Genomic DNA, 26,590 nt, shown 5'->3' with positions numbered 1-26,590 from the left:
AAATCCTAACAAATAGCTGTTTATTAATCATAATTTTAATAGTTATAAAGACAGTACATGCTCAATGTAAACAAAATGCTTAAAAACTCTCCTATAATATGAAAATCCAGAGATGACCACTAAAATAAAGTACTTTATGGTCTTTTTCCTACACATAGATATTTCTTAACAAATTTGGAATGTAACTGATGTAAAATTTTGTAGTTATGATCCATTCTTTTCTGCCTTACTTATAAATACAAAGACTTCTCACAACATCATCCAGAAATAAAAAGCCTTTGTTCAAGGAAAGGATAAAAAGTTGTGTGAAACTTGAGAAAAGAACAAGGAGATCAGGTTGAGCAACTGGAGACACCCGCCTCCAGAGCCAGAACGGAGATTTAGCCAAATCCTCCACCACCTGCTCCTTGTCTCTGCCTCCAAGTTGACCCAGAAAGCAAGAACTCTGGGGGTCTGGCCAGACGGGCCATCAGAGAGCACCAGGGCTGAAGCATGTTGAGTTCTCGGGAAGCCCTGTATTTATCAGGCTGGCTGAGACAAAAAGTTCACGTTCCCTGTGCCTAGACCGGCTCTACCCTCCAGGAGCTCCCACTGTGACCAGAGAGACAGGTGCAAGGGGCTGCCCGGAGTGGGTGTAGAGGTGAAGGGAGACCCTCATGCCAATCATTTCATCCAACCCTCCAGGTTAAAGATGAGACAACTGAGGCCCAGGGAAGCAAGTAATTTATCCAAGACAGCAGTGATGAAGTCAGAACTTAATGTTCCAGTCCCAATCTGGATACCAGAAAACCAACTTCTCAAGGTTCTAAGTGAAATCACAGCACGCTGCCTACTCAGAACACAGCAAAGATGTCAGAGCCCACATCCAACACATCCTGTCCATCAACAAGTATGTATTTACTAGATGCTGGGGGCATGTCAGCGGAGACAAAAGCCACCCCTGGGCATAGGACAAGGAGGTTGTCTTATGGGAAGGGAACACCGGGAGCCCTATCTGGCTCCCACTCTTGGGCAAGGCCTCTCTGTTCCAACGATAACAAGGAAGCAAAGCCTGCCTCCACAGATTCTGAAGGAACGCTACCTGAGTCAAAACTTCCTGTAGCACTTTGGCAGAGAAAGCTGTGCAATTTAAAAGGCAGTTCCTCTAAGGAAGCTCTTTTGATGTGCTAAGGGAAGCACCCTAAAAATAACTCTGGAATTACACACTCACAAAACACATTTGTAACACTCACTTTTCTAGCTAGGAATCGTCTTTACAACTTTCATTTTGGATGGGTGTGTTTTGTTTGAGAGGAAGGAGGGGCCCCAAAGGCAACTCCTGAAATACTACAGAAGAGCAGCTGCTCCTGGCACTGGAGAATTCTATTTCCATCTCCACTTACACATAATTATCTTCGAAAGCGATGCTCCCCAGAGGGGTCACAGTGACATCGGCCTCCCAGATAACCTCCCCAAGCAGGCTGTTTCTGGCACTATCTTGGTAAGTGGAGGCAGGAGAGAGAGGCTGAAATCAGGCCCTCGCATAGCCCACTACCCCAGAGCCCTCATTAAACAAAGGCCAGGACCCTTCCTTTGGAGGCAAAGAGGAAATTAAATGTCAACCAGATAAGGATATTTCCCTTCAACTCCAAGGCCAAGGAATCTGAAGTAGTGATTCCCCCAGTAACTGGGCAAACTGAACCGGTACAGGCCACAGACCAGCAGGCCAGGACCCTTGAGGGTCAGCCTCTGCTTGGAGTTCCTTCTTTGTAATGACCAGTACTCAGATTGCAGGCTGAAGTGTTTTTATGACAAATAAGAACAACAATGTGTGAACACTTTGTAGGCCAGTAATAAGGCTGGCAGCAGAGGGCCCTGGGCCCACGTACCAAGACCACACAGCCATCTACTCACTGTCTCCAAAGGTCCTCTTGGATGTTCCTCCCTGTCCTACATTTTCAAGGCCAAATGTGGCCTGCTGACCCGGGGAGCTGACTCAACTCTTTTCACAGCATAGTGATTTTATACACAGAAGAATCCTGGAAGCACAGAAGAATCCACATAGCTTGCACATTGACCTCAGCATTTTCTAAATCTACCCAGGTTAAAGACCACCTGAATGGCAGGCACGGCGTTCACCAGGCAGACCCAGAGCTTAAGAGGTCGTTGGGGGAAGAGCCCACCAGTTCACATGTGTGAGGCCCTGCAGCTCACAGCAGGGCAGCTATGCACACAGTTTCCTAGCAATTCCTGCCACCACAGTCTTGTCTGTTTGCTCTCTCTTCTGCGTGTTTGTGGTTTATGTGTGGGTGGGTAGGTGAAAAGCATACAGAAAGGGAATGGTGGTGGATCAAGGGTCAGTACAGCACTAACATTTTGTAAAAACCTGCCTAGAAACAGTTGCTGCAAAATATCTAAGCACACACACAGCTCAGCTACATCCATCTGAACTCGAAAAAGTCCTCAATGAGCAGCCCACACTACCTGCTTTCATTCATGCTCACAGGCACAAGAGTGGCTCCCATCTTATTAGAGCAAAGGCCACAGTCCATGCAAAGAAGGACCTCTTGATCCTCATCCTTTTATTTACTCCCAACCTCTCCCTTTCCTCCCCTGACACAATGGACTCAAATTGCACTGTCCCTACACTTCAGGGCCTCTGCCTGTGCTGTCCCTTTCATACAGGATCCTCTTCCTCCACAAAGCAGCTCCTCCCTCTCTCCCCCTTCTCCAATCCCAAATGCACACATTCCTTCTCAGCAAGGCCCTCCTTGACCAACTCAACTTCCCCTCTGCTGCAGGACTCTTCCAGCTTTTCAGCAGTCACCAATAACTCACATACCACCTGGGCAGAATGGAGTCCCAAAAAACTCTTGTCCACCTGGAACCTCAGAATATGAGCTTATTTAGAAATAGGGTCTTTGCAGATACAATCTTTTAAGATGAGTGTGATGGTTAATTTCATGTGTCAACTTGACTGGGCCACAGGTGCCCAGACTTTTGGCCAAAAATTATTCCTGGTATGTCTGTGAGGGTGTTTTTTGGATACGATTAACATTTGAATGGGCAGACTGAATAAAGCAGAATGCCTTCCCTCATCTGGGTGGACTTCATCCAATCAAATGAAGACCTGAACAGAACAAACAGCCTGAGTAAGAGGGAACTCTGCTTGCAGTGTATGTACGCTTGAGCTGGGACATCGGTCTTTTCTGCCTTTGGACTGACCTGAACTGAGCAACTGGCTCTTCTTGGGTCTCAAGCCTGTGGGCTTTTGGACTAGAACTTACACCATTGGCTCTTCTGGGACTCAAGGTCTCAGTACCTGGATTGGAACTGACACCACTGGCTCTCCTGGGTCTCAAGGCCTCAGTACTTGGATTGGAACTTACACCATTGGCTCTCCCCAGTCTCAAGCTTGCAGACTGCAGCTCTTAGGACTTCTTAACCTTCATAACCACGTGAGCCAACACCTTACAATGAATCTCTTTATATACATACACATGACCCTATTGATTCTGTTTCTCTGGAGAACTCTAACACAATGAGGTCATACTGATGAACAGTAATGTGCAGACAGGTAACACTAATATATTGTACACTTAAAAATGGTTAAGATGGTAAATTTTATGGGTTTTTTGCCACAGTTAAAAAAAAAAAGGCAGTTGTGAAAGGAAAATAAATCTTGGGGCCCCCAAATCACTAAGCTAAAGGGAAAAGTCAAGCTGGGAACTGCTTAAGGCAAACCTGCCTCCCTTTCTATTCAAAGTCATCCCTCTGCTCACTGAGATAAATGCGTATCTGCTTGCTTCCTTTGGAGAGGCTAATCAGAAACTCAAAAGAATGCAACCATTTGTCTCTTATCTACCTATAAGCTGGAAGCCCCCTCCCCATTTCGAGTTGTACCACCTTTCCGGACCAAACCAATGTTCATCTTACAAACACTGATTGTCTCATGTCTGCCTAAAATGTGTAAAACCAAGCTATGCTCAAACCCCTTTGGGCACATGTCATCAGGACATTCTGAGGCTGTGACACAAGTGCATGTCCTTAACTTTGTCAAAATAAACTTCCTAAACTGACTGAGACCTGTCTTCAGATAGTCAGAGTTCACACAGTCATACTAGAATAGAGTGCGCCCTAATCCAATGACTGGCGTCCTTATAAGAAAACAGAGACACAAACCGTAATGGTTAATTTTAGATGTCAACTTGACTGGACTAAAAGATATCCAGATAGCTAGTAAAGTACTATATCATCTGGGTGTTTCCAGAAGAGACTGGCATTTGAATCAGTCAACTAAGAAAGACTTGCACCAGCACATCCTGCCCCCAAACCCCCAGGTTCTCAGGTCTTCAGCCTCAAACTGAGACTTACACCATCAGCTTTCCTAGTTCTGAGGCTTTTGGACTTGGATGGAGTCCCACTGCCAGCCTTCCTCATTCTCCAGCCTGCAGACGGCCTGTCACAGGACTTCTCAGCCTCCAAAATCATGTGAGCCAATTGCTCTAATCCCCTCTCACCTACCTATCTATGTCCTATTGGTTCTGTCTCTCTGGAACACCCTGACTCATACACAGACACAGGGGAACGCCATGGGACAGCAGAGGCAGAGACTGAAGCTATGCTTCCAAAAGCCAAGAACACCAAGGAAGGCCAGCAACCAATCACCAGAAGCTGGAAGGGAGGCATGGAACAGACTCCCCTCAGAGCCCCCAGAACCATGGGTAAACATACTCCTGCTGTTTAAGCCACTCAGTTTCTGGCACTTTGTTACAGCAGGCCTGGGAACCTAATAAACATATGTATTTTAATCACTACTGTCTGTCATCCTCACTAGAAAACAGGCCCCACAAGAACAGGATTTTGGCTCCTTTTGTTTGGTGCAAAACCCCCAACACCTAAAACAGTGTATTTTCTGAATGAATTCTGAGTAAAGGAGGATAAGCTTTAAGGCAGGCAGGGTTGCTATACTAATCCCAGAGGGCCAAATGGAGAGGCAAATGTTCTCACTTCAGAGACACGAGAGCCAGGGAAAGACTGAATTGGATCTTGCTCATTTATTTGATAAATAATACTGAGTGCCACACCAGTCCCCAAGAGAGCTGCTCCACGCAGGAAAAACTAACGACATACATAGTGTGGTGGGAAAGAGCAGGCAGGATCCTGTCTTGGTCCTCCCCTTGATTACAGGTGACCAGGGGAATGAAACCAGCAGACATCAATCTGTGGCTGGCACTGTTGGAATAGAAGAACATGCATATCTTGACCTCATCTCACAAGAACCTTGGGAGGAGTAAACGGCAGAAAGTGCCTAACACCATGTCTCTCCTGTATCTGGCTATAAGCAACGCATGGCAGTGCAGGGAAGAAGGGAAAGAAATCTCAACTCCCCAGAGCACAGAGCGCTGGGCCTACTTGTGCTCCGTCCTGGCCAGCTGTGTAGCTTGAGGCAGACACTTTGGCTTTGAGGGCCTCACTCACCCACCTTGAAATAAAGGGCAGAGGTTGCACTAGCAATCCCCTAGCCATCTGTCTTTCTAAAAAAAAGAGATAAGGCCTCTGCGTGTGGGGCTCTGGTGTGCACAAAGGAGGGGTTTCTGCAGGAGCAACGGTGTTGGAAGAGAACTTCCCAACTCAACTCTCCTGCCCCACCTACGGCCTCCACCCAAGTCTCCCACCTTCATCCCTTTTAATTCCCATAGCCCCACTCTCATCTGCCCTAGACAGCTGCTAATCTCTGGACCTCTTCTCTTTAATGTTACCAGATTATGTCTACTTATGTAATATGCAAATGTAATATGTAGTCACTCATTTTAAAACAGTTATTAGCCAGGTGCCGTGGCTCATGCCTGTAATCCCAACACTTTCGGAGGCCAAGGTGGGCAGATCACTTGAGGTCAAGGGTTCAAGACCAGCCTGGCCAACAAACATAGTGAAACCCCATCTCTACTAAAAATACAAAAATTAGCCAGGAGTGGTGGTGCACACCTGTAATCCCAGCTACTAGGGAGGCTGAGGCAGAAGAACTGCTTGAACCTGGGAGGCAGCGATTACAGTGAGCTAAGATCGTGGCACTGCACTCCAGCCTGGGCGACAGAACGAGACTCATTCTTAGAAAAAAAAAATGTGTATATAAATACACACACACACACATATATATGTTTATATATATGTGTGTGTGTGTATATATATGTATATATAGATACCCATAAGGTGCTGAATGGGAGCTGGGTCCAGTGTGGCTCAACTCTGCAGTCCCTTTGTCTCCCAAGGGCTCCCCCTCTAGCATTCCTGCTCTCTACCCCTTTGGGCAATAGGTAAAGGACTCTGTGGTCCAATCAGCCAGGGCTTCCTGAAGCCCACTGTGTCCACTGGGCAGCCCAGCCTGCAGGGAGGGCCCCGGGATCAGCCTATTCATGGAGGCCATCAGATGCCTTCTCTACCAGCCTATTGTGTCACACCCCTCAAACACCTTTCTAAGAAATCATCGCTTCTCCCCAAAGCATCCTGCTAAGGGTCAAAGCACTACAATATTCCCATAGCAAGCCAGGAGATGGGGAACAATCATAGGCAACTAGAAGAAAAGATCTGCTTTACCATATTCCTGGAGGCTTTTCCAGAAGCAACAGTGTCTGATTTTCCAGCACACAATCTTTAAGTATCTTCCCAGTGCTGCTCCCCAGTCTCCAATCCATGCCTCAGCAGCGCAGGACAGACTGATCTTAATACTTACGGACCCTTGGTTCCTCAGATGAAAGATTTGGAGAAATACTCCAGCAAGTTACACCAAGATTAAAATGTCCTATTACCATACCTAGCATCTGGGAGAAACAGAGAGTGTGAAACCAGGAGCTCTTGCTTCCAGGTCCCACGATGCCACCACTGGTGGCATGATGCTCACATCACCCTGAGCTCAGCCATGGTCCTTGAGGGTTTGGTTCCCTCGTCTTCTATAGTTATTATGGACCCACCACTCTGAATGTCTACGATCTCAGCACTAAGAATCAAGAAGCCAATAATAAAGGAAATGCCTACTAAACAACGATCCATCTCTTTCACCCAGGAGAATGGCAGCCCATACACCACTGGTAACAGGAACTAGCGCATCTCTTGAGAGCACAGTATGGGTACTGCTGTAACATTTTAAATGAATTTAACATTTGACATGCCAATTCCACTCCTAGAGAAACATGTGCATACTAATATGTATCAATGAAGATGTAACAGCAAAACTAATGAGTTTACATGTTCATCAACAGGGGACCAATTCATAAATTATGGCATACCTATATTAGAAAATATTTTGTAGGCAAATAAAAGGCAAATGAAAAGAGCAGAGAAGAGCCACATGCATGAAAAGCTCTCGAAGATATACTATGTGAAAAAAGCAGTATGATGCAATCAGATTCATGCTTCTAAAAGAAGGAAAACCATAGGATATTTGTGTATACAGGGTGACAGTTTCAGGACACAGATCCAACTGCTAACACTGGTTATCTCTGAGGACCTGGAGAAGGTGGCACCTGGGGAGGGGTGCTGGGTGAAGGGGAATGTGACACGTCTGCTGTGTCCTTCTGCACTACTTAAATGGGAGGGCAGGCTACAGGAGAATACATTTGCATATTACCTATATGATTTCAGAAAAAAAGCAACTAAACTGATTAAAAAACCACCACCACGAAAACAAGCTACTTATGCTGATGTGAAATTGCTGCACCAATCTGAACAGGTTTCCATGCTGCACTCCCAGGTCTTCCCAAGACTGACAAAGTTCAAACCAATTTCTGTGGTACTGATGACAGATTGAATTGGGACTAACAGGGAAGAAGGAAAATGTGGGATGCAAGAAAACGTCTGTAAAAGCTCTGTGGAAGCTGCAAACCAGTCCTATCCTGAACCTGCCCATCACCAAAACTCACTAGTTCTGGGGCTTTCCTCCCTCTCATCCCCATAGGATGAGAAATAAGCCAAAACCAGAATCAGGAGAGAATTCCCTTTCCCACGGGAGAGGGAGGCCTCCACTGTCACCAACAGAGCTGCTCCCAGGCAAAGCCAAAGAAACGGCCTGGCCAAACTCCACCTTCCTAACAAAGGCACCATGTGCCAGGCTCCTGGGATTGCAGAGACAGCCAAGACTGGCAGCCCTGAAGCCCACTCATTCGAGTCCCTCCACTTCGGCAAACAGCCCAGGAATCTTTTCACACTCACTACTGAAATCCAAACTGAACCAGTATACAAATCAGATGGTTCTGCCAACAAAACAGCAACAAAATGGAAAAAAGAGTAATAAATCAATGATATCCTGGCTAAATATATACTTATTCTTTCTGCTTGCCTAAGCAGGGACACTGCTATAGATTTAAACATTTGATAAATATCTTTTTTGCTTCCCAGTAATAATTAAAGCAAACACACCCAAACACGCACCTAAACATGAAGCAAAAAGAACAACAAGATAAGGGCTTTGCTCAGGACATAATGTTAAAGAGGTGGGCATGCCAGCTCATATCCACAGGCAGAAATGCTCTTCTCCCATTAAAACATGTACCTGTCTGGCACGGGCTCTTACCCCACAAAAGAAACTAACTGGACACTTTAGGAGACTGCCGAGAAGTGCCCTCGGAACGAAGAGAAGAGGTTCCCTCTTTGAGGGAAAGGTGTAAACATCAAGCCGAAAGTGGGTGAGCAGACTCTTGCACGGGTGACTCACCGGCAGAGACAGCTTGTGGCTGGAGATGCTGGGAGCAGGCAGGTCCAACAGAGGTAACCTGGCTTCCTCCTCGCAGCGAGAACACAGCCCAAATAAAGCCAGAATCTGACCACCTGACCTCCGGCCGGACCAAAGCCAGCACAAACTCTCAGAAGGGCAGGGATATTGCACAATTTGGAAAAACAGAAGCCCAAAAGCAAGTTTATTACCATGTCTGGCACTGACTAGGGGAGAGGACAGAAAACCAGTATATTCCTGATGTGGCAACAGTGTTCCCTACTGATGACAGGACATGCAGACCCCAGGCAACCATCTCCCTGGGCTGTGATGCCCGCTCCCCTGAGCATGGCTTGGTGCCCCGCAGAGACTGCACCCGTCTGAGGAGGCTGACCTCCACTCCTCTCAGGGTTGGCCATTATGTTCACTGCCACTCCTGCTTCCCAGTCAAGCCCTGCAAGTTTGGTGACCACAAGTTAACCCCATCTAGGGCAGATCAACTTTTATGGAACAGCCAGAACTGAGGACCAAACCCCGGTGGGTCCCCTGTGCCACCAGGGAAGAGGGATGTGCAGACAATACCCAAGGAAGGTGTCTTCCCTTCCACACTTCTAACCTTGACTGCTCAAACTAGTACTTCCCAAAATGCAGTCTGAGGAATCCAACTTCCATCCTCTGCGACGCTCCTGGAAAGTTAGCAATGATAAGACTGGGATGGCACAGGGAAGGGAAGGCCCTTTCGGACTCTGCTCAGCCACCTTTCTCTAGCTGTTAGCAGAGACCAAAGGCGGCACTTCTGGTTTCTGCAGAGATTGCTTTTAGCCTGCACATAGTCAGCATCTCCAATAGCCATCCCTGGGGCATCAGACCTGAAACGGGAAGGGATGACGCAATTCTAATATCCAAAGGCACTAAGCTCTATGGATTCCAACAAGTCCCCTCTTCTCTGCCACCACTGCCACTATCTTAATGTCTTCCGTCCAAGCCCTCATCATCTCTCAAGACAATTACTTCAATGAACTAGTTTCTCTACTCCTAATTTCTACTTGCTTCACTTCGAAACTATAGACAGCCACCGAGCTACCTTTCTAGAATACAGACCTGACCTTCTCTGCCTATAGGACTAAGTTCCAACCCTGGCACAGCATGCAAGGCCCCTGCCTGCCTTTCCAGCTGGAAGCATGGGCTTTGGAGTCCTACAGATCATTGCAGTGACACTTAGATTAACCACTTGCTGGCTATGTGAACACACATGTGTTTCTGCACCCATTTCCACATCTGTGTGTTGGGGATAGCATGATCAGCCTCCCAGAACTACTGTGAGGACTGAATCCAAGTTCTAAAGAGCCTAGATCTCACCAACCTAGCTCCAGGGTCCTCTCTCTTTCCCACCTTGCTATACCAGCTCTTCATAATGAATGAGAATTGACTCAAGGGAAAAAAAAAATACGTGCAAGATCTAAAAATGAAGGGTCATAAACTTAAAAATTAGGCCACCACAATGTGAAAGAAACCAAAATTAACTCATTATCAAAATAATGTGGGAGGAGGGAATGAACAGGAGGAGAAGGAAAATATTACATTTAGGAAGAAATGCTTTTAAAATATAAGACTCTATGTTGTTTTGAGCCTCATTTGCTCCAAAGATTTAGGAAGACGACATTTCAAAAGCTCACAAAGACAACACTTCTACTTTTTAAAAACTATTTCCTAATTATTATCTTCAGAGAACTAAGAAGTACTTTCATAGACTGAATGTTAATAAAATTCTCAGAGAAATTCTGGCATCAGTCACAACAAACACCCTCTTGGAATTTAATTTCCTTTCAGCATACAATTTACTGTGGAAACTCATTTGTGATGCCACCACAACCAGTCAAAATCTGCCTGGAGCACAAAAACTTCAAAGTCCCAAAAGACGGTCTTAAAGGACTAGATGGAAATTGGTCCCATATTTAGCCAAATCCTGCATCTAACAGAAATTTCCCCCACACCAAACTCTAGCTTTGACAGTCAGCCAGCCCACTCCTCCCTCTAGCTGCCCTACACTATAGGCTCTTCCAGGGTCCCCCTCCAGCTAGAACCCCCCGAATTCTGTATCTTTTCTTTTCCCTGTCCAACAAAATTAATTAAAAAAAAAAAAAAAAAGGAAGAAGGCCACAAAATGGGCAAAGGGAAACAAACCAGCTACATCCATTTCCAACTTTCTATCAAAGACCTGTCCTTTCTGGCTTATGATTTTTTCAATTCCCTTGGACAAGACAATCACAGGCCCTAGAATATTCATTGCACGTGCTGGGGCTTGGGGTGGGAAGGCAGAAAGGCTAGAAGAATTATTGATAAGTACAAAAAGTACTTTAAGCCTTTTCCCCCTGAGGACAACTGCTGACTTACTCAATCCCATTATTCCAAGTACTTGTGTGCAAGGGAAAGGAGTGGATGCCAACCTTTACTCAGCACCCACTGCAATTAGCGTGTACATTTCATTGAATATAAGACAGACAGTATTATCCTGATTTTACACATGTGGAAACCAGGCTCAGAGAGGAGAGGTGGTAGGTTCACTATTTACACGCAGGCCTGCCAGACTCCCAAGGCGCTTGAACTTACCACTTCACCACACTGCTTCCAGAGTCCACAAGTGCTTATGTTAAAATGTGCTGCGGTAGGGAGGCTGTTATAGTTTACTTATTCCTCTTCACATACAGTATCTCATTTAGCACAACCCCATAGGATAGCTGAGAATTCCTTTTCCACTGTTAAGAAAATGGTAGGCGGATTGAAAGATCACAACTTATGCACAACAGCTGTACCAGAGTCGTGCCGTCTCTTGGCTTTGTTTTCCCTCCTGTAAAATGATGCTCACTCCTACCTCACAATGCCTGCTCAATGGCAGGGGCTCAAATGGTGACGATTACAATTTTGATTAATACTTCTCAAATAAAGTAAAATGTATACACACACAAACAGTAGATATTTTAAAGACTCAACCTAATTAATCAAGCCGTTACTTGTTGGAGAAGATACCATTTTTAGCACTACCTCATCTGGTCTGAAAACGAAAGTAGTTAAAAAAATTTTTTTGAAAAAATTGTTTAATAATAAAATACCACTACCCCAAACTCAGAGAAAACCACCAACTGGAGCTTTCAAAAAGCTGACAAAAAAAGGATTACTGAAAATGATGTGGTCAAACCCAATATGGATTTTGAAAGCTACTAATGGACAAGAACAGGAACATTCAGTTATGATTAAAAAAAAAAAAAATTCCTCTTCTTCCAGCACCATGGCTTGATCATTAATGTGTGGTGTGATCCAGGTCAAGTCATTTCATCGCTGTGATGGCCCTCAGCATCCAAAATGTCAAGGCTAGCTTATGACCAGGAAGTTCTAGTGAGTAGTTGCCCAGGGGGTCTAGGGGACAGGAGCAGGGTGGAGGGGGCACACATGATTGCCTGGAGCAATTTTTAATGTGCTGCATCTAAGGTACTGCTTGCCTTTTACTACACTCATTTGAAAAGAAATGAGAAGTCTGGACATGCCAGAGACGAGAGCAACCAGCTCACCACTTCTCAAGCCAGAATGGAAAAGATGGCAGACACATAGCTGTACAAGGATCCCAGCATCAGACAGAAGGAACCTGTAATATTATGCAATGAGAGACCCTGAGGATGTTCTTCAGACAAACCCCAGCAAGACCAATCCAACTCCAAGCTTGAGTGTCCACTCCAAGCTTGAAGGTCAAAAAACAAGAAAAAATTCGGGTCCACAGGTGAAATACATATTTTCTAAGCACAATAAGCAACTTTACAGTAAAGACAGCTGGACAACCAAATACACTAATTGCAAGCATAAAAACAGTATTCATGTTGTAAATCTAGTACCAACTACTATTAGTTTTTTGTTGTTTTGCTTTTTGCAGTATTTCTTGCTTCTCATGTTTTCTTTTAAATCTATCCTAATTTCTTTATAAGAACAGGCTGAGGCTTATTTTGTGTGGCTGATCCAGCCTTACAGGAAAAAAGATTTCACTGTGTCCCTCAGAAACCTACTCCTGTCTCCATCACACTGTCGAGCTCTCTCTTTATACTCCATGTGACAGATAAGAAAACAGAAGTCCAGAGAGGGCAAGTGACTCATCCAAGGTCGAACTTCTTGCTAACACATCTAGGACGAGAACAGGGCTCAAGAACCCCACTATGGGTCTCTCGCTGTATCACTGCTGCAAATGACCAGGCATACTGGTGTCTTGAATACAAAGTTTATTTGTAAGCTGGCGGGGAGGGGGGCGGGGGGGAGACCAACATGAGTCATCTGCATTGTCAAGGGGCACTACACAGATTGTTCTAATAAAACATCCAGCACCTCCAGAACCACTTGTTTCTGAAAGCACCAACCTACGCAGACACTAGCAGGCCATGTCTTCCACCCTTGCCACCCTCGAAGCTGTGAGCAGATGCGCTGTTGGGCTCTGGGGACCTAGAGGTGTCACTTAAAGAGTCAGGGAGCCTGGAGCTTGGCAGTACTGACTGGATGAGTGGATGGGTGGGTGTATGAGGACATGGGAGTGTTTTCTGACAGCTCCCGGAGACAGTTATGATATCATGCAGCCTAATCCCACTCATCTTGGAACACCCCAAACATCTCATCCGCTCAGCTGTCCCTCCTCAACTTCCTCATGGCAAAAGCACTGCAGTCAGAGGTGAATCTGGCCGCTGGAGAGGGGCGGTAGTCGGCCCCGGCGGCAGAGGAAGCAACGCTCAGCTCCCTCCTCCACCCACCCCATACAGGAACTCCCCACCGGGTCTTCAGATGACATAGGCGTCCCCGGCTCAGAGCCTAACCTGGGTCTCAGGGTCGGCCCCGACAGGGCGGGGGAGGAGGAAGGCTCTATCCCGCCCCCGCCTCACCTCTACTCCCCGACCCCCAGGCTCCGACCCTTCTCACCAGCAAGGCCCCCCGCCTTACTCTTGTCCACTCCCAGAGACCCTGAGCGCACCCCTTTCTCGGCATCCGCAGAGGACCCGCGTCTCCCGCCTTCCGTACGGGGCCCTCCCGGCCGCCCCGGCCCGAGCCCTTTGCACCGCGTCCCCCGGCCCCAGAGTCCGCCCCGCATCCGCACTTCCCGCCCGGCCCCGCGGGCTCGCGGTCCGCCCCAACTTTTCCCAGCGCCGGCCCCGCAGCAACCGGGATGCAGCGTCTCGAGCCGCGACGGGCAGGCGAGCTCGCGTCCCTGGGGCCCCCAACCCCGCCCGCGCGAGTTGCGCTCGGGACTCGCTGGGCGCCCGGGCCTGGGTCAGCAGCACTGCGCGGAGGCGGAGCCGGCGTGGCGGGAACCGCGCTGTCCCGGCGCCGCACCCCCGCCCGGCGCCCGGTGCCCCGCGCCCGCCCGCCGGCTCGCCCGCCCCGCCACCGCCACGCCGCTCCCAACCCACCTGCCCGCGGGCGCCGCCGCCGCCGCCGCCGCCACCACTGCCGGGAATACGTGGCAGTGGCCGCCGCCGCTTGCGCTCCACTCCTCGCCTCTCCTCTCGGCGCCCGCGCGGGCGGCTCTGGCGTGCCGGACCGCAGCGCCAGGCGCCCTCTGCCGCCGGGAAGCCGAATCCTCCTGCCCTAACCCTAATTCGCTGGCTGCCCCCGCCCGGGCGTTGGCCCCCGCCCCCTCTTCCCCGTCGCCGGCTCCGACTGTAGCTTCCGAGCGACCTGGGTTCCCGCCCCGCCTGCAGCTGCTGCTGCCTCCAGGAAGTTCGCCCTGACCACCTATGCAGCCTCAGCGCGCTTCCTCCGGCTCCCGCGCAGCGGGTGCTTAAGTCACCCCCTTGTTGATATATTTCCTGCTTCTTTGAATGCCTCGCCCGTGAGATAGCAGAATCGAGAAGGGGATAGTTGGGGGCAAACGCCATGTCTGTTGTGTTCACCGTTCTCTCCTCCAGGGCAGGGTTAGCGCCCTGTCTGGAATACTGAAGTGTGCAATAAATACTTGTGAAGAGAGCAAACGAGTAAATGAATGAGTTGAGATTTTTACCGCTGTCTACCCAAGTAGGCTTTGAAACCTCAAGCGAACAGAGATCCTGACCTGGATTTGTTTTTTGTAAATTACACGTGCATACACGTGCGCAGCTCAGCATAAATAAATGAGATTCACAATTCCCCACCTCGGACCAGCGCCACATCCGCACGAGGCCCACAGCTAAATGTTATTCAGGGCTTTTGGTCAAACACATTTAGGTTTTAGATCTACCACTTAAAAGCTGGGCAATCGCGAGAAAGCTCATCTCCCTGGGCCACAGTTAACACGTCTATAAATTCAGAATAATAAAACCTACTTCATAGAGTTGTGAGAATTAATTGAGATGGTGCAGTGTAAAGCTCTTTACACAGCTCCGATATGTGCGGTGGTGTGTAAATGGTAGTTATTGTTGTATTACTACTGATGGAGTAGGTGATTTTGAAAACTATCTTCAAAATGTAAAATATTGACTACCTTTTCACCTGAGGACAAACCTTAAAACCTTTATATGTGTGGTATTGTCACCTGCTCAGCAAGGCCAACCCTGGGAGCAAGGCCACTCCTGTAACCTCTTCCCCTCCACCGGTAAAAATTAACAAGTCTTGGGGTTTTTTTGTTCTGTTTGGAAGAATTGTGGAACCCACTCTTCTGCAGGTTTTCCACTTGGATTTCTGTGGCCAATCTCTTAATTAACAAGTTTTTATTTTAGGGATGTCAAAGACAGGGAGCCCTTTGGAAGCACCTGCAGTCTACGGGCTCTTCCTGTTTTCTTCCTGACCCTCTCTCAAACAACTTGAGGCTTTTTTTTCTTTCTTTCTTTTTTTTTTTTTTTCATTTTTACAGTAAGTCTCCTTCCTGCTGCATACAAAAGGCAGCAATGCAGCGGAGTGGGATCAGAGGGGACTGGGCTGCATACACCTTGGTCTTTCTGCACCTCAGTCCCCTCAGCGGTAAACTGTGGAGAGTAAGACCTTGTCACATTGGGAGATAATTCATGATTCGATCTGTGAAGGAAATACCTGAAACACAAAGATATTTAATAAAATGCAACTATTGATCAGTTTATTTAGCAAGTATTTAAGGAGTATCTTTTTAGTGTTCTATGTGCTGAAAGAGTGAGGGGAACATGCATGTGTGAGGTAAGTTTCCTGCCTTCAACGGGAGTTTAAGCTGTAGCTCCACACTAGGGCAGAGGGATTGGAAGCATATGGGATGTGGCTAAATATGAAATTAGCAAGCCTCAAGGTTTAAATTGGGGCAGTGGTACTGCCATGTGAATTGCTTTCATTATCATTGTAAATGCCATTTTCCTCTAAATATTATGTACATAACTTCCTAAGGCCACTGCTAAAAATTAATGAATAATTTTATGAGGCAAGTAGAGCCACTGATGTAGGACTCGGTCCCTTAATAAGGTGACTCCACATGCTCCCTTATAGTAGTAATAACATAGATATTGTGTCTTTGTGAAAGTGCCATCCTTGGCTGGGTGCAGTGGCTCACCCCTGTAATCCCTGCACTTTGGGAGGCCTAGGCAGATGGATCACCTGAGGTCAGGAGTTCGGGACCAACCTGGCCAACACGATGAACCCCGTCTGTACTAAAAATACAAAAAATTAGCTGGGCGTGGTGGCAGGCGCCTGTAATCCCAATTACTCTGGAGGCCTGAGGCAGGAGAATCACCTGAAACTGGGAGGCGGAGGTTGCAGTGAGCTGAGATTGTGCCACTGCACTCCAGCCTGGGCAACAAGAGGGAAACTGTCTCAAAAAAAAAAAAAAGAGACAAGAAAAAGAAAATGCCATCCTTTTTAGGTTAGAGTTGCATATCTTGCAATGCAAGTCTCAGAGGAAAAGTTTACACATTGTTACACTAATGGCTTCTAATGAATCACCCCTACTGAGTTGTCCTTCTGTAGCTCCCTCCTACATTGACCCTGGAGTTGGCCTTGTGACTTGCTTTAGCCACTGGGACACAAACAAATATGACATAAGCAGGGGCTTTCAATGTGCACTTGTGCCTTGCTCCTTGCTTTCTTGAAATGCTACCCTGAGACTGCCATGAAGAAACCTGGTTCAACCTCCTTGAAGAGGAAAGACCCCGGTAAAAGGAAGCCTTGCCGTCCCAGCTTTGCAGCCCACCAACTCTCAGCCACATGAGTGAGCTCCAGGGAAAGCCACCCAAAAATAATCCAGCCAACCCAGGAATTGTGAGAAATAAAATGGTGGTTGCTTCAAATCACTAAGTGTTGGGGGGGTTTGTTATACAGTAATAGATAACTGACAGACAGATCACTCATAGGCACTCCGACAGTTACAAATTCTCGATGAAATCCACCCAAGAATCAGTCCTGCCGCTAGTGTTTTCTGTTATGAAGCATTCAGTCGAAGTCACTAAATCTAAGCTTAGCAGACGTCACATTTCATGCAAATACCCTCTTTCCAAGTTCTTCATTGAATTGGTTACTGAGCCTAGTACTGTTTAAAATCCTTTTGCAGTCAACATAACAATGGGCTGGCAAAATCAGCTTGTAAGCTACCAAAAGCTTTAAACATTAGAACTTCCTGGAACATCAACAGCACGTATCATAGAGGTTGGGTGTGTTTCTCTCTCCCACTTTCTTGTAAGCTCCTTAATGACAATTACATTTATTGGCATGGTTTTATCATAGATCACGAAACAGAGAAGGAGTTAGAGATCATCTAACCCACCACCTCATTTTTCAGATGAGGAAACTGCGGCTAAGAGAAATCAGAGTCTTACAAATATCCAAGGTCCTGGAGCTGGCTCAGAGCAGAACTGGGATGACCAGTTCACAGTTCTTTCCGCTGTTAGTTGAACTCTTCTGTTTTTCCTTCGTGACATTGGTTGCTATTTAAAATATTCTTCCCGTGCTCAAAATAGGTCTGTAACTTTCCTATGTGCTGGTGATAAAATCTAAACTACTATATATGGCCCCATGAGGTCTGGTGCAGCTTGCCCCTCCAGAGATATTGGTACTGTTCTGCCCCTCACTCAGCACATTTTGCCCAACTGGCTTTCTTTCTGTTCCCCAAACCAGCAAGCTGTTCTCCACTTCACAGAAAGAAAGCCCTTTCCACATGCTGTTCCTTCTTGATGTGCTGTTTCCCAAACTCTTTGCTTTGCTAAATCCCGCTTTCCAGAACCCATTAGAGTTCTGTGGGACATTATTTGGGAAATAATGTAAGCAAACAAAATTGGTGGACATAGAGGTAGCTCTCAGTCTCTTCAGCCAAGTTTTGGAAAGCTCAAAGACCAAACAGCTCAGGAATCTTACGGAGATTTGATTCCTAACAGACGCCTTGTTGAGGCTCAACCAGCGGAACAAGCCACTCCAGTTTTCCTGTTTTTGCATCATACCACTCAAGATTCCAAGCCCTAGAAGACAGTCAGCCTTAGCTAGCTTGGCCACATGCCTACCCTCAGCCAGAGAAGAACAGGACACCTTGAATGAAAGCCCGCAAACATAATCATCAGGGCGTTGTTACCAAAGAAGGGAAAGTTGATCCAGGATAACAGAACCAGTGAATGTCCACTACATAATGTCTCGGGCCTTGCCTTAAATGTCATCTTCTCAGAGAAGCTTTTCTTAACCACTCCATCTGCTGCACGCTTTCATGACACTCCTAATTTTTTTCACTGTTCTCATCACATTTTTATAGTTACATATTCTCATGTGTTTGTGTCTCTTGAATTCTCCCTCCATGAGAAAAGGGACTGCGCTTGTTTGCCCACTACTATACCTTCAATACCTAGCATGAGCCTGGTGCATACAGGTACTCAATAAATACTAAGTCAATCAATAAATGAGCAAACAAATGAATGAATAATACAAGTCTTGTGAGTCTTCTGACTTAATCCATGTGATATGAACTTTGTAGGAAGAATGAGAAAAGACAAAGAGAATATAAGGAGTGTAGGCTGTGGAAGATTCTCTCTGCTGGGTCCCTCTGTGATGCTGTGGAGAGGACAAAGACTCATGTGTAGGATAAATGAAGAAACACAACCTTGTGCATCAGAGATAAGCCATGTGCTGTGCTATGCTGTACTGTCCTTGAGGGATACATTATATAAGTAATGAAGTAGGAGGGGGAAGCCTAGAAAGGTGGTCTGCATGTCTCGGAATGTTTGCAGAAGTAGGAGCCCTCAAAACTGCTGCCTGACTGCAGCTGCCAGGAGCTGAGGTCAGCAATGTATGTTCATAAACCTACTCCCTTGGCCCCTGTTCATGCCTGGCTGTGCATTCTCTGGAGGAGAGGTCCCAGCATCATCTGCCGATGGCTGCAAATCCACAGACAGGTTTTTCACAACTCAGAGGAAAAATGAGAGTAATCAGAGCAATGTAAAGCTAAATGTATGCAATTCTTATATCAATGATTATTACATTTGTAATCATTTGGATTTGGGTTTTTTTTTTTTTTATCATTTTTTGGCAAAATAAAAAGTTGACAACCTCAGTTTTCATTCCCACTCCCAAAATGTTTTTGTGATGGTTTTGTTCTATGAAATCTGAAAACCTCAGAAATTCCCACTTTATAATCTCAGAGACCTGGACGATCCCTGCAATGGCTTTAGACCCAACAGAAAATCAACTATTGCTGTTTTGTTGTTTCTTGTGTTTTAATCATGTAGCCTGTTTCCTTTTCTGCCTCATACCTACTTGGCAGTCTTTTTTGTTGTTGTTTGTTTGTTTTTTTTGAGACGAAGTCTTGCTCTGTTGACCAGGCTGCAGTGCAGTGGCGTGATCTTGGCTTGCTGCAAGCTCCGCCTCCTGGGTTCACGCTATTCCGCTGCCTCAGCCTCCCAAGTAGCTGGGACTACAGGTGCCAACCACCATGCCCAGCTAATTTTTTTTTTGTATTTTTAGTAGAGATGGGGTTTCACCATGTTAGCCAGGATGGTCTCAGTCTTCTGACTCGTGATCTGCCCACCTCAGCCTCCCAAAGTGTTGGGATTACAGGCGTGAGCCACCGCGCCTGGCCTACTTAGCAGTCATTTAACTCCAGTGGTTAAAACATGGGGGTTAAGGGGCTTCACTGCCAGAATCACATCTGTGGCTGCGGGTCAGGAGGGAGCTAGGCCTTGGTTCTGTCCTGTCCACAAGGAAGATCTGGACTTGAGGTCTGGTTGTTACCAGTGGAGGGTCCAGGTTCTTGGCATTTTGAACAAAGAACGGGACAAGACACACAAACAAAGCAAGGAAAGAATGAAGCAACGAAAGCAGAGACTTACTCAAAATGAAAGCACACTCTAGAGGGTGGGAACAGCCCCAAGCAGGCGGCTCAAGGGCCCTGGTTACAGAATTTTCTGGGGCTTGTTAAATACCCTCTAGAGGTTTCCCACTGGTTACTTGGTGTATACCCTATATAAATAAAGAGGCTGAAGGGAAGTTGCAAAGTTATTTACTTGGTGTACACTCTATGCATATGAAGAGGCTATTTCCTGTCATAGCTGAAGTAGAGTTACAGAGTTACTTGGTCGTAGAAAGTTGGGTTTTTTCCATTTGATTCACTTCTAGGAAGTCCTTAGTTTTCCTGACCTGAGACTCTATTCCCCTGCCTTATGGTCAGTGGCCATGAGTGTGTGTGTGTGTACACTCACATTCATGTGTGTGTACTTATGGCAGGGAGAGTCCCTGGGTGTCCCCAACACTGTTCCACCATAGGGGAGCTACTTAACCCTAAGAGGAGATATTGTTCTTAATCCCTGTTTTACAAAGAAGGAAAATAAGACTTAGAACATTTAAGCAATTCACCCCAAGCCTGGTTAAATACAAAGTTCAAATACTTAATTAACCTTAACCTCTTTGGTCATAGTTCAGGTGCTTGATGGGTGTTACCTGAAGTTAAATCTGATACGAATTCCCAGAAGCCAACATTATGGAAAGACTTTTCTAAAACTAGGAAAGAGGTAAAAAAAATTTTTTTTGAGTCAGGGTCTCACTCTGTTGCCCAGGCTGGAGTGCAGTGGCACAATCATAGCTTACTGCAGCTTCAACCTCCTGGGCTCAGACAATGCTCCTGCCTCAGCCTCCCAAGTAACTCGGACCACAGGCATGCACCACCATGCTTAACTAACTTGTTTGTGTATTTACTTTTTTATGTTGAGACAAAGTCTCACTATGTTGCCCAGGCTGGTCTTGAACTCCTGGGCTCAAGTGATCCTCCCACCTCAGCCTCCCAAAATGCCGGGATTACAGACACAAACCATCGAGTTTGGTCAAGAGGTAAAACTTACCCTCCCTAACTTAAGAGGGAAAACTACCAGCTTCTTGGATTTAAGAAGCAGTAGAGCTTTAAGTCCTGTACATTTACATAAGTATCAAGTGTTATGATAAAAAAATGTCTTTTTCTCACTGGTAGTAATTTTTTTAAAGACTTCAAACAAAATTATACCTACTCTCGGAAATTAAGTAAGCATGCCCATTTTCATAAAGCTGTGAAATCCCATATAAGGAAAAGTTTTAAGATCTCTGCTTTTGCTTGTACAAAAGCACCAGAGTGCTATTGAAAAGTTCAACCCAAATCTTCATGCTTACTGCCCCATTTTCTGAAATTTAAGTCTCTAGCTAAAGGATGGGAAGGAATCCCTACTCTACCCCTGCTGCCGGCAACCAAAGCATGCACTCAAGCCAAGAACACCACTGAACCCTTTACATTTCTCCAAACTTTCTCCCTGCTGGCAAATGTCAAGTTTCTATTTCAAGAGAAATAAGAGCGTCATTAACATGCTTGTCTTCATGCTCTTCTAACTTCTTTCAGAATTTTGGGGGGTTTTGCTTGAGAAAGTAAGACCACACTAAAATCACAACTCCCCAGGGTAGCATTAAAAGTGGAACTCGGCCAGGCACGGTGCCTCCTGCTTGTAATCCCAATAATTTGGGAGGCTGAGGTGGGAGGACCGCTTGAGCTCAGGCGTTCTAGATCACCCTGGGCAACATGGAGAAACCGCCTCTCTACAAAAAATACAAAAAAAAAAAAAAATTAGCCAGGCATGGTGGCACATCCCTGCAGTCCCAGCTACTCGGGGGGGCTGAGGCAACAGGATGACCTGAGACCAGGAATTTGAGGCTACAGTGAGCCGTTATCGCACCATTGTACTCCAGCCTGGGTGACAAAGCGAGACCCTGAATTTTTTTAATTTTTATTTTAATTTTATTTTTTCAGGGAAAGTAGGTGGCAGAGAAGAAAAAACAAAAGTGGAACTGTTGGTGCGTTTAGAAGGGAGCGGGGGAGCTCCACTTTTATTCCATAGGTTGTAAATAGCCCACTATCATTTTTAAATTCCAAAGTGAAAAATAACGCTTAATTGCCTTAACTTTCAGACCCATAACCACAAGATCTTCATCAGCGACTCATATACCAGCTGTCCCTTTTGGTCTGGCACATTTTTTAACATCAAAGGTGTTTCCTATCAACTATGTCTTTTTCCCCAAGGGAGCTTCATCTTTATTGGAAAGCAATGAGAACATTTCTAATCTATACTTAACTCTTCAATGACTTCACATGTATTTACAGAACACCTGGGACATGCAGGCAATTTACTGAGTTGTGTGAATATAAAGGAAAAAAAGACATATACTCCTTTCCTTCCCTAGAGAAACTCACAGACCAGTGGAGAGAAAAAATAAATATAATTACAAATTTTACGAATTATGTTAAGAGTGCTGTAGAAAAAGAACAAGGTTCTATGAGAAAGTTTTATAAACAGAACGAGTTATATACTGAGAGGTCAGGGAAGACCTTTCTGGAAGTGATCTGAAAGTTTGACCAAAGAGATGAACAGGCATTGACCCAGTGAGGAACCTCCTGGGGACGTGGTCCTCCTCACCCAAGGCTTCTCTATGTCTTGGACAATGGCCAGGACAAGAAGTGCAACTTCTCAGTGCATCATTGCTTTCAGAGAGGAGTCTTGGGGTCCTGTCTCCCCAGAGGTACAGAGGCAAGACAGGGAGTCCCCAGCTTCTTCCACAGGGGCTTACTTCTCTATCCAACCCACACTCTGCTCTCTGAATTCCTGACTTCCCACAGCCACAGCACTTAGGTGAGCACTCCAGGTAAGTATTTTACTAGTTTCTGTGGATGTGCAGTCTCTACACCTAAACTGTCAGCGCCTGGAGAGCAGATGGCTCTATCTAACTCTCCTTTTATAATGCTCATGGTGTCTACAAGAGAACTTGATTCATCGCCACTGTTCAACAAACACCTGTTTAATGGGATTGAATTTTATCTCAGCATTTAGTAGTGTGCCAAACATCTGATGTGAAATAAGAGCCAAATTAGCCAAAGTAAGCATGCTTTAGAAGTGCAGAGATAGAAAGAAAATGGCATGAAGAGCATTGGTGTAGAAGTATTTCCTGAAACTTGAAGGAATCCATCTGGTATCACTTTCATTGACTTTGTTAAGGACACAGTTCCTAGGTTCTGAGACTCCTCAACTCTAAGATGCCAGTCACTGAACAACAGTTTACTTTTTGAGGGGTGAAAAATGGCTGCTTTCAATGTTTACATATATTGAGAGTCATAGAGCCATATTCTGACTTTGGAAACACTAAGATGTTTCCCAAAAGTGTGTTTTATAATTAAAAAAAAAAAAAAAAAAAGTCAATACTCATCACTACCTTTTTTTTTTTTTTTTTTTTGAGACACAATTTCACTCTGTCACTCAGGCTGAAGTGCAGTGGCACAATCTCGGCTCACTGCAACCTCCTCCTCCAGGGTTCAAGCCTTCCAAGTAATTGGGATTACAGGCATGTGCCACTACACCCAGCTAATTTTTGTATTTTTAGTAGAGATGGGGTTTCACCCTGTTGGCCAGGCGGGTTTCAAACTCCCAGCCTCAGGCAATCCACCCACCTCGGCCTCCCAAAGTGCTGGGATTGCATGCATAGGCCACTGTGCTCAGCCACACTATTATTATTATCATTATTTTGAGACGGAGTCTCGATCTGTTCCCCAGGCTGTAGTACAATGGTGCGATCTCGGCTCACAGCAACCTCTGTCTCCTGGGTTCAAGCGATTCTCCTGCCTCAGCCTCCTGAGTAACTGGGGTTACAGGCACCCATTACCACGCATGGCTAATTTTTGTATTTTTAGTAGAGACAGGGTTTCACTATGTTGATCAGGCTGGTCCCAAAGTTCTGACCTCAGGTGATCTGCCTGCCTTGGCCTCCCAAAGTGCTGGGATTATAGGCGTGAGCCACAGCGCCTGGCCCACATTATTACTTTTAACAGGACTTTGTTTTCTCTTTTGCCTTCCTCATGTCTACATCAATTTAATTTAATTTTTTTGTAATAACGCCTCAAATTCCTTTTAGGAAATTATTCTTCCTTATTAGGATTATTTCATCAAAGTGTGCAGCTTTCCCCTACTGAAGGGATTGAGGGACACCCTACCCAAGCTAGACTAGTCCATTTCTGTTATTTACAGGGAAATAATTCTAAATGGGACAGTGCATTTGGCTGATAGTACATCTAAAAGTGAAGTTCTTAATCTGAGGTCCAGAGACTTGGACATGGTTCATGGGTGGCTGTGAGGGGTCAACAGACAAGATATAATTTTTATATCTGCTGATGAGTATATTTTCCCAGTGAGAAGGTCTACAGGAAGCTTTTATCAGATTCTCAAAGGGGTCTATGGATGAAAATGGATTAGAAACCATTGATCCCAGAGCAGGAGTTCTTAATAAGTCTGTGTATAAACTCAGATGGGGAAAAATTATATCTTTGTTTGTACTAACTTCCATTCATGTTTTCTTATTTATGAATGTTGGTAACAAACCACAGTATTATTAGCAATTCCCATGATTTTGCTACCAGTAGAAATCAGATATTTTCATATCATATTATAGTGTTGCAGATATCAAAATATAATTTACACCTTTCACTGCTTTAAAATTACAGTGTTAATATACCCAAGCTAGACCTTGTTATTCAGTGTGTTAATAAAGAAGCATATATATTACTTGATTAGCAGATACCTTAATATTTTAAAGCTGCATCTCAACATAATTGGTTTCCCTGGTAATCTGTATGCTTCAGTTTATTCAAAACATTATTCTGAGAAGTCCAAGAGCTTCATCAGACTGCCAAGGAACCTATAATACTAAAAAGTCACTAGCCCTCTTAGGAAAATCTTGGTAGGACCAAGCCTCCTAGCCTTACCTTTATTTGCTCTATAAAGCCAGGTTCTATTTGGTAGTTCCTCTCCTTTCAATACCCTGACATCTTGGTTCCCAGCACTGCAACCTCTGAATACTTCCAAAGTAGCAGGCATTGCCTAAGTCCAGAAAAACATAAACTTACACAAACGATAGGACAAAACAAGAGCAAAACGAGAGAGAAAGAGAGAGAGATCCAGAACAGGTAGATCCAGAGAGGCAGAAAGCAGATTGGTGGTTGCAAGGACCTGCAGGGAGGCGGAAACAGGGAGTGACGGCTTAATGGGGGGATTGACCCCATAATGGGTATAGGATTTCCTTTTGGGGTGATGAAAATGTGTTGTGAATGGATAGAGGTAATGATGGAACAGCACTCTGAAGGTACTAGATGGTGATGAATTATATACAGCAAAAAAGCTAATTTTATGTCCTCTGAATTAGCATTCATTAGCTCAATAAAACAAAAACAAATAAGAAATAAGTAAATAAAAGGCAACTCCATAACAAATTCACCTGGGAATTATACAAAGTCCTACTTAGGGGAATAAAGAAAAAAATAATCCCAAAGTTTAACGGTATTTTATTTCCCTTTTTCCCCCTCAACCCACCCTCACATCAAGTTGCTTGTGTACACTGCAATTTGAGATCACTTATGAAATTGCTAATGTGTACCTTAGCCTACATATTAAATTCCGGTTTGCACTTATGCATATTAAAACACACCACTAAATACTCATCTGACAAGCTATATTTTAAACCTCAACCTAGGCTTTATTGTGCCTGGATGCACTTTTAATATACCCACTAAATTTCAGCCAGACTGAAGACTGGCTGGCAATGATTTATAAGGAAGGGTAGAGTCTCTCACTTTCTAGCCCAGAGTCCGCTCCCACTTGAGGGTCTGGGGATTGGCAGCCCCCTAGTGCCTGATGGCTCTGTGGAACTTTTAGGAAAAGATTTCGAGCATGATCTCACGGCCTCAACCTGGATCTGAAAGATGACTGAAGGGCTTCCCATTCTGGTAATAGGCCCCACCCAGGACTCAGCATATCCCATTAGAGCTTGCCAGCCTCCATCACAGCAGGCTTGGATTGGCTGTCCACAAGCCCCTCTCATATCCTCCTCCATCGTTCCCTCTCTGCCAAGGTTTGGAAGTTCCTTTTCCTGCTCACGAACCCTGCTGGCACCACACAGCCTACAGGATAGTGTCCAAGCACCTCAGTCTGGAAAGGGAGAACTGACCTTTTTTTGAAGCCCCACACAATAGAAAGCTTTCATATCAAGTGCCCCATTTAACTTCATGAAAACCACAACGAGGCTTATACTGGCCATTTAGGGATGAAGACACTAAGGCAAAAGATCATATAAAGTCACACAACTGGTCAAGCTTTCACCACATTTCCGCTCCTCCTTCCTTTCCAACCTTTTCTCTACCACTCACTCCTTTGTGTCAGCCTGGCAGGCCCCCCTACTCACTATCCCCTGACAGTCACACCTTGTCCACAGGGCCTCTCCACCTAGGGGCCTCCCCTCTCCACATTCCAAATCCCACTCATTCCTCAAGGTTTGGCTCAAGTCTCCCCTTCTCCAAGAAGTTTTATCAGACCCCAGTTCTCTCCCCGTCCTCTGAATTTCCACTTATTACGCCACTACTCCTTGAACATATCCAGGTATTGCCTGGTCTGGAGTATGTGTCTGGCCTCCTCTATTAAAAAG

At 45.6% G+C, this 26,590-nt stretch overlaps 1 protein-coding gene across 11 annotated transcripts in view; it reads right to left on the bottom strand.

The window, feature by feature from the left end:
* The window catches only part of LOC110741266, a 202,718-nt gene that overhangs the window by 72,458 nt on the left and 103,670 nt on the right, over positions 1 to 26,590 (bottom strand). For 10 of the 11 annotated variants that reach the window (XM_031653041.1, XM_031653036.1, XM_031653039.1 and 7 more), the window contains exon 1: positions 14,122 to 16,268. The exons of the other annotated variant lie outside the window; for it this stretch is intronic. In XM_031653041.1, coding sequence (XP_031508901.1) covers positions 14,122 to 14,859 — 738 coding nt within the window. In that variant the 5' untranslated portion in view covers positions 14,860 to 16,268. Of the gene's footprint in view, positions 1 to 14,121; positions 16,269 to 26,590 lie in introns of those variants that run through there. 11 annotated transcript variants of the gene reach the window in all.

The sequence above is a fragment of the Papio anubis genome, chromosome 12 (genome assembly GCF_008728515.1).
Source record: "Papio anubis isolate 15944 chromosome 12, Panubis1.0, whole genome shotgun sequence".
Taxonomy (NCBI): Eukaryota; Metazoa; Chordata; class Mammalia; order Primates; family Cercopithecidae; genus Papio; species Papio anubis.
Note: the sequence above shows the minus strand (reverse complement) of the source record. Positions and strands in the feature narration are given on the sequence as shown.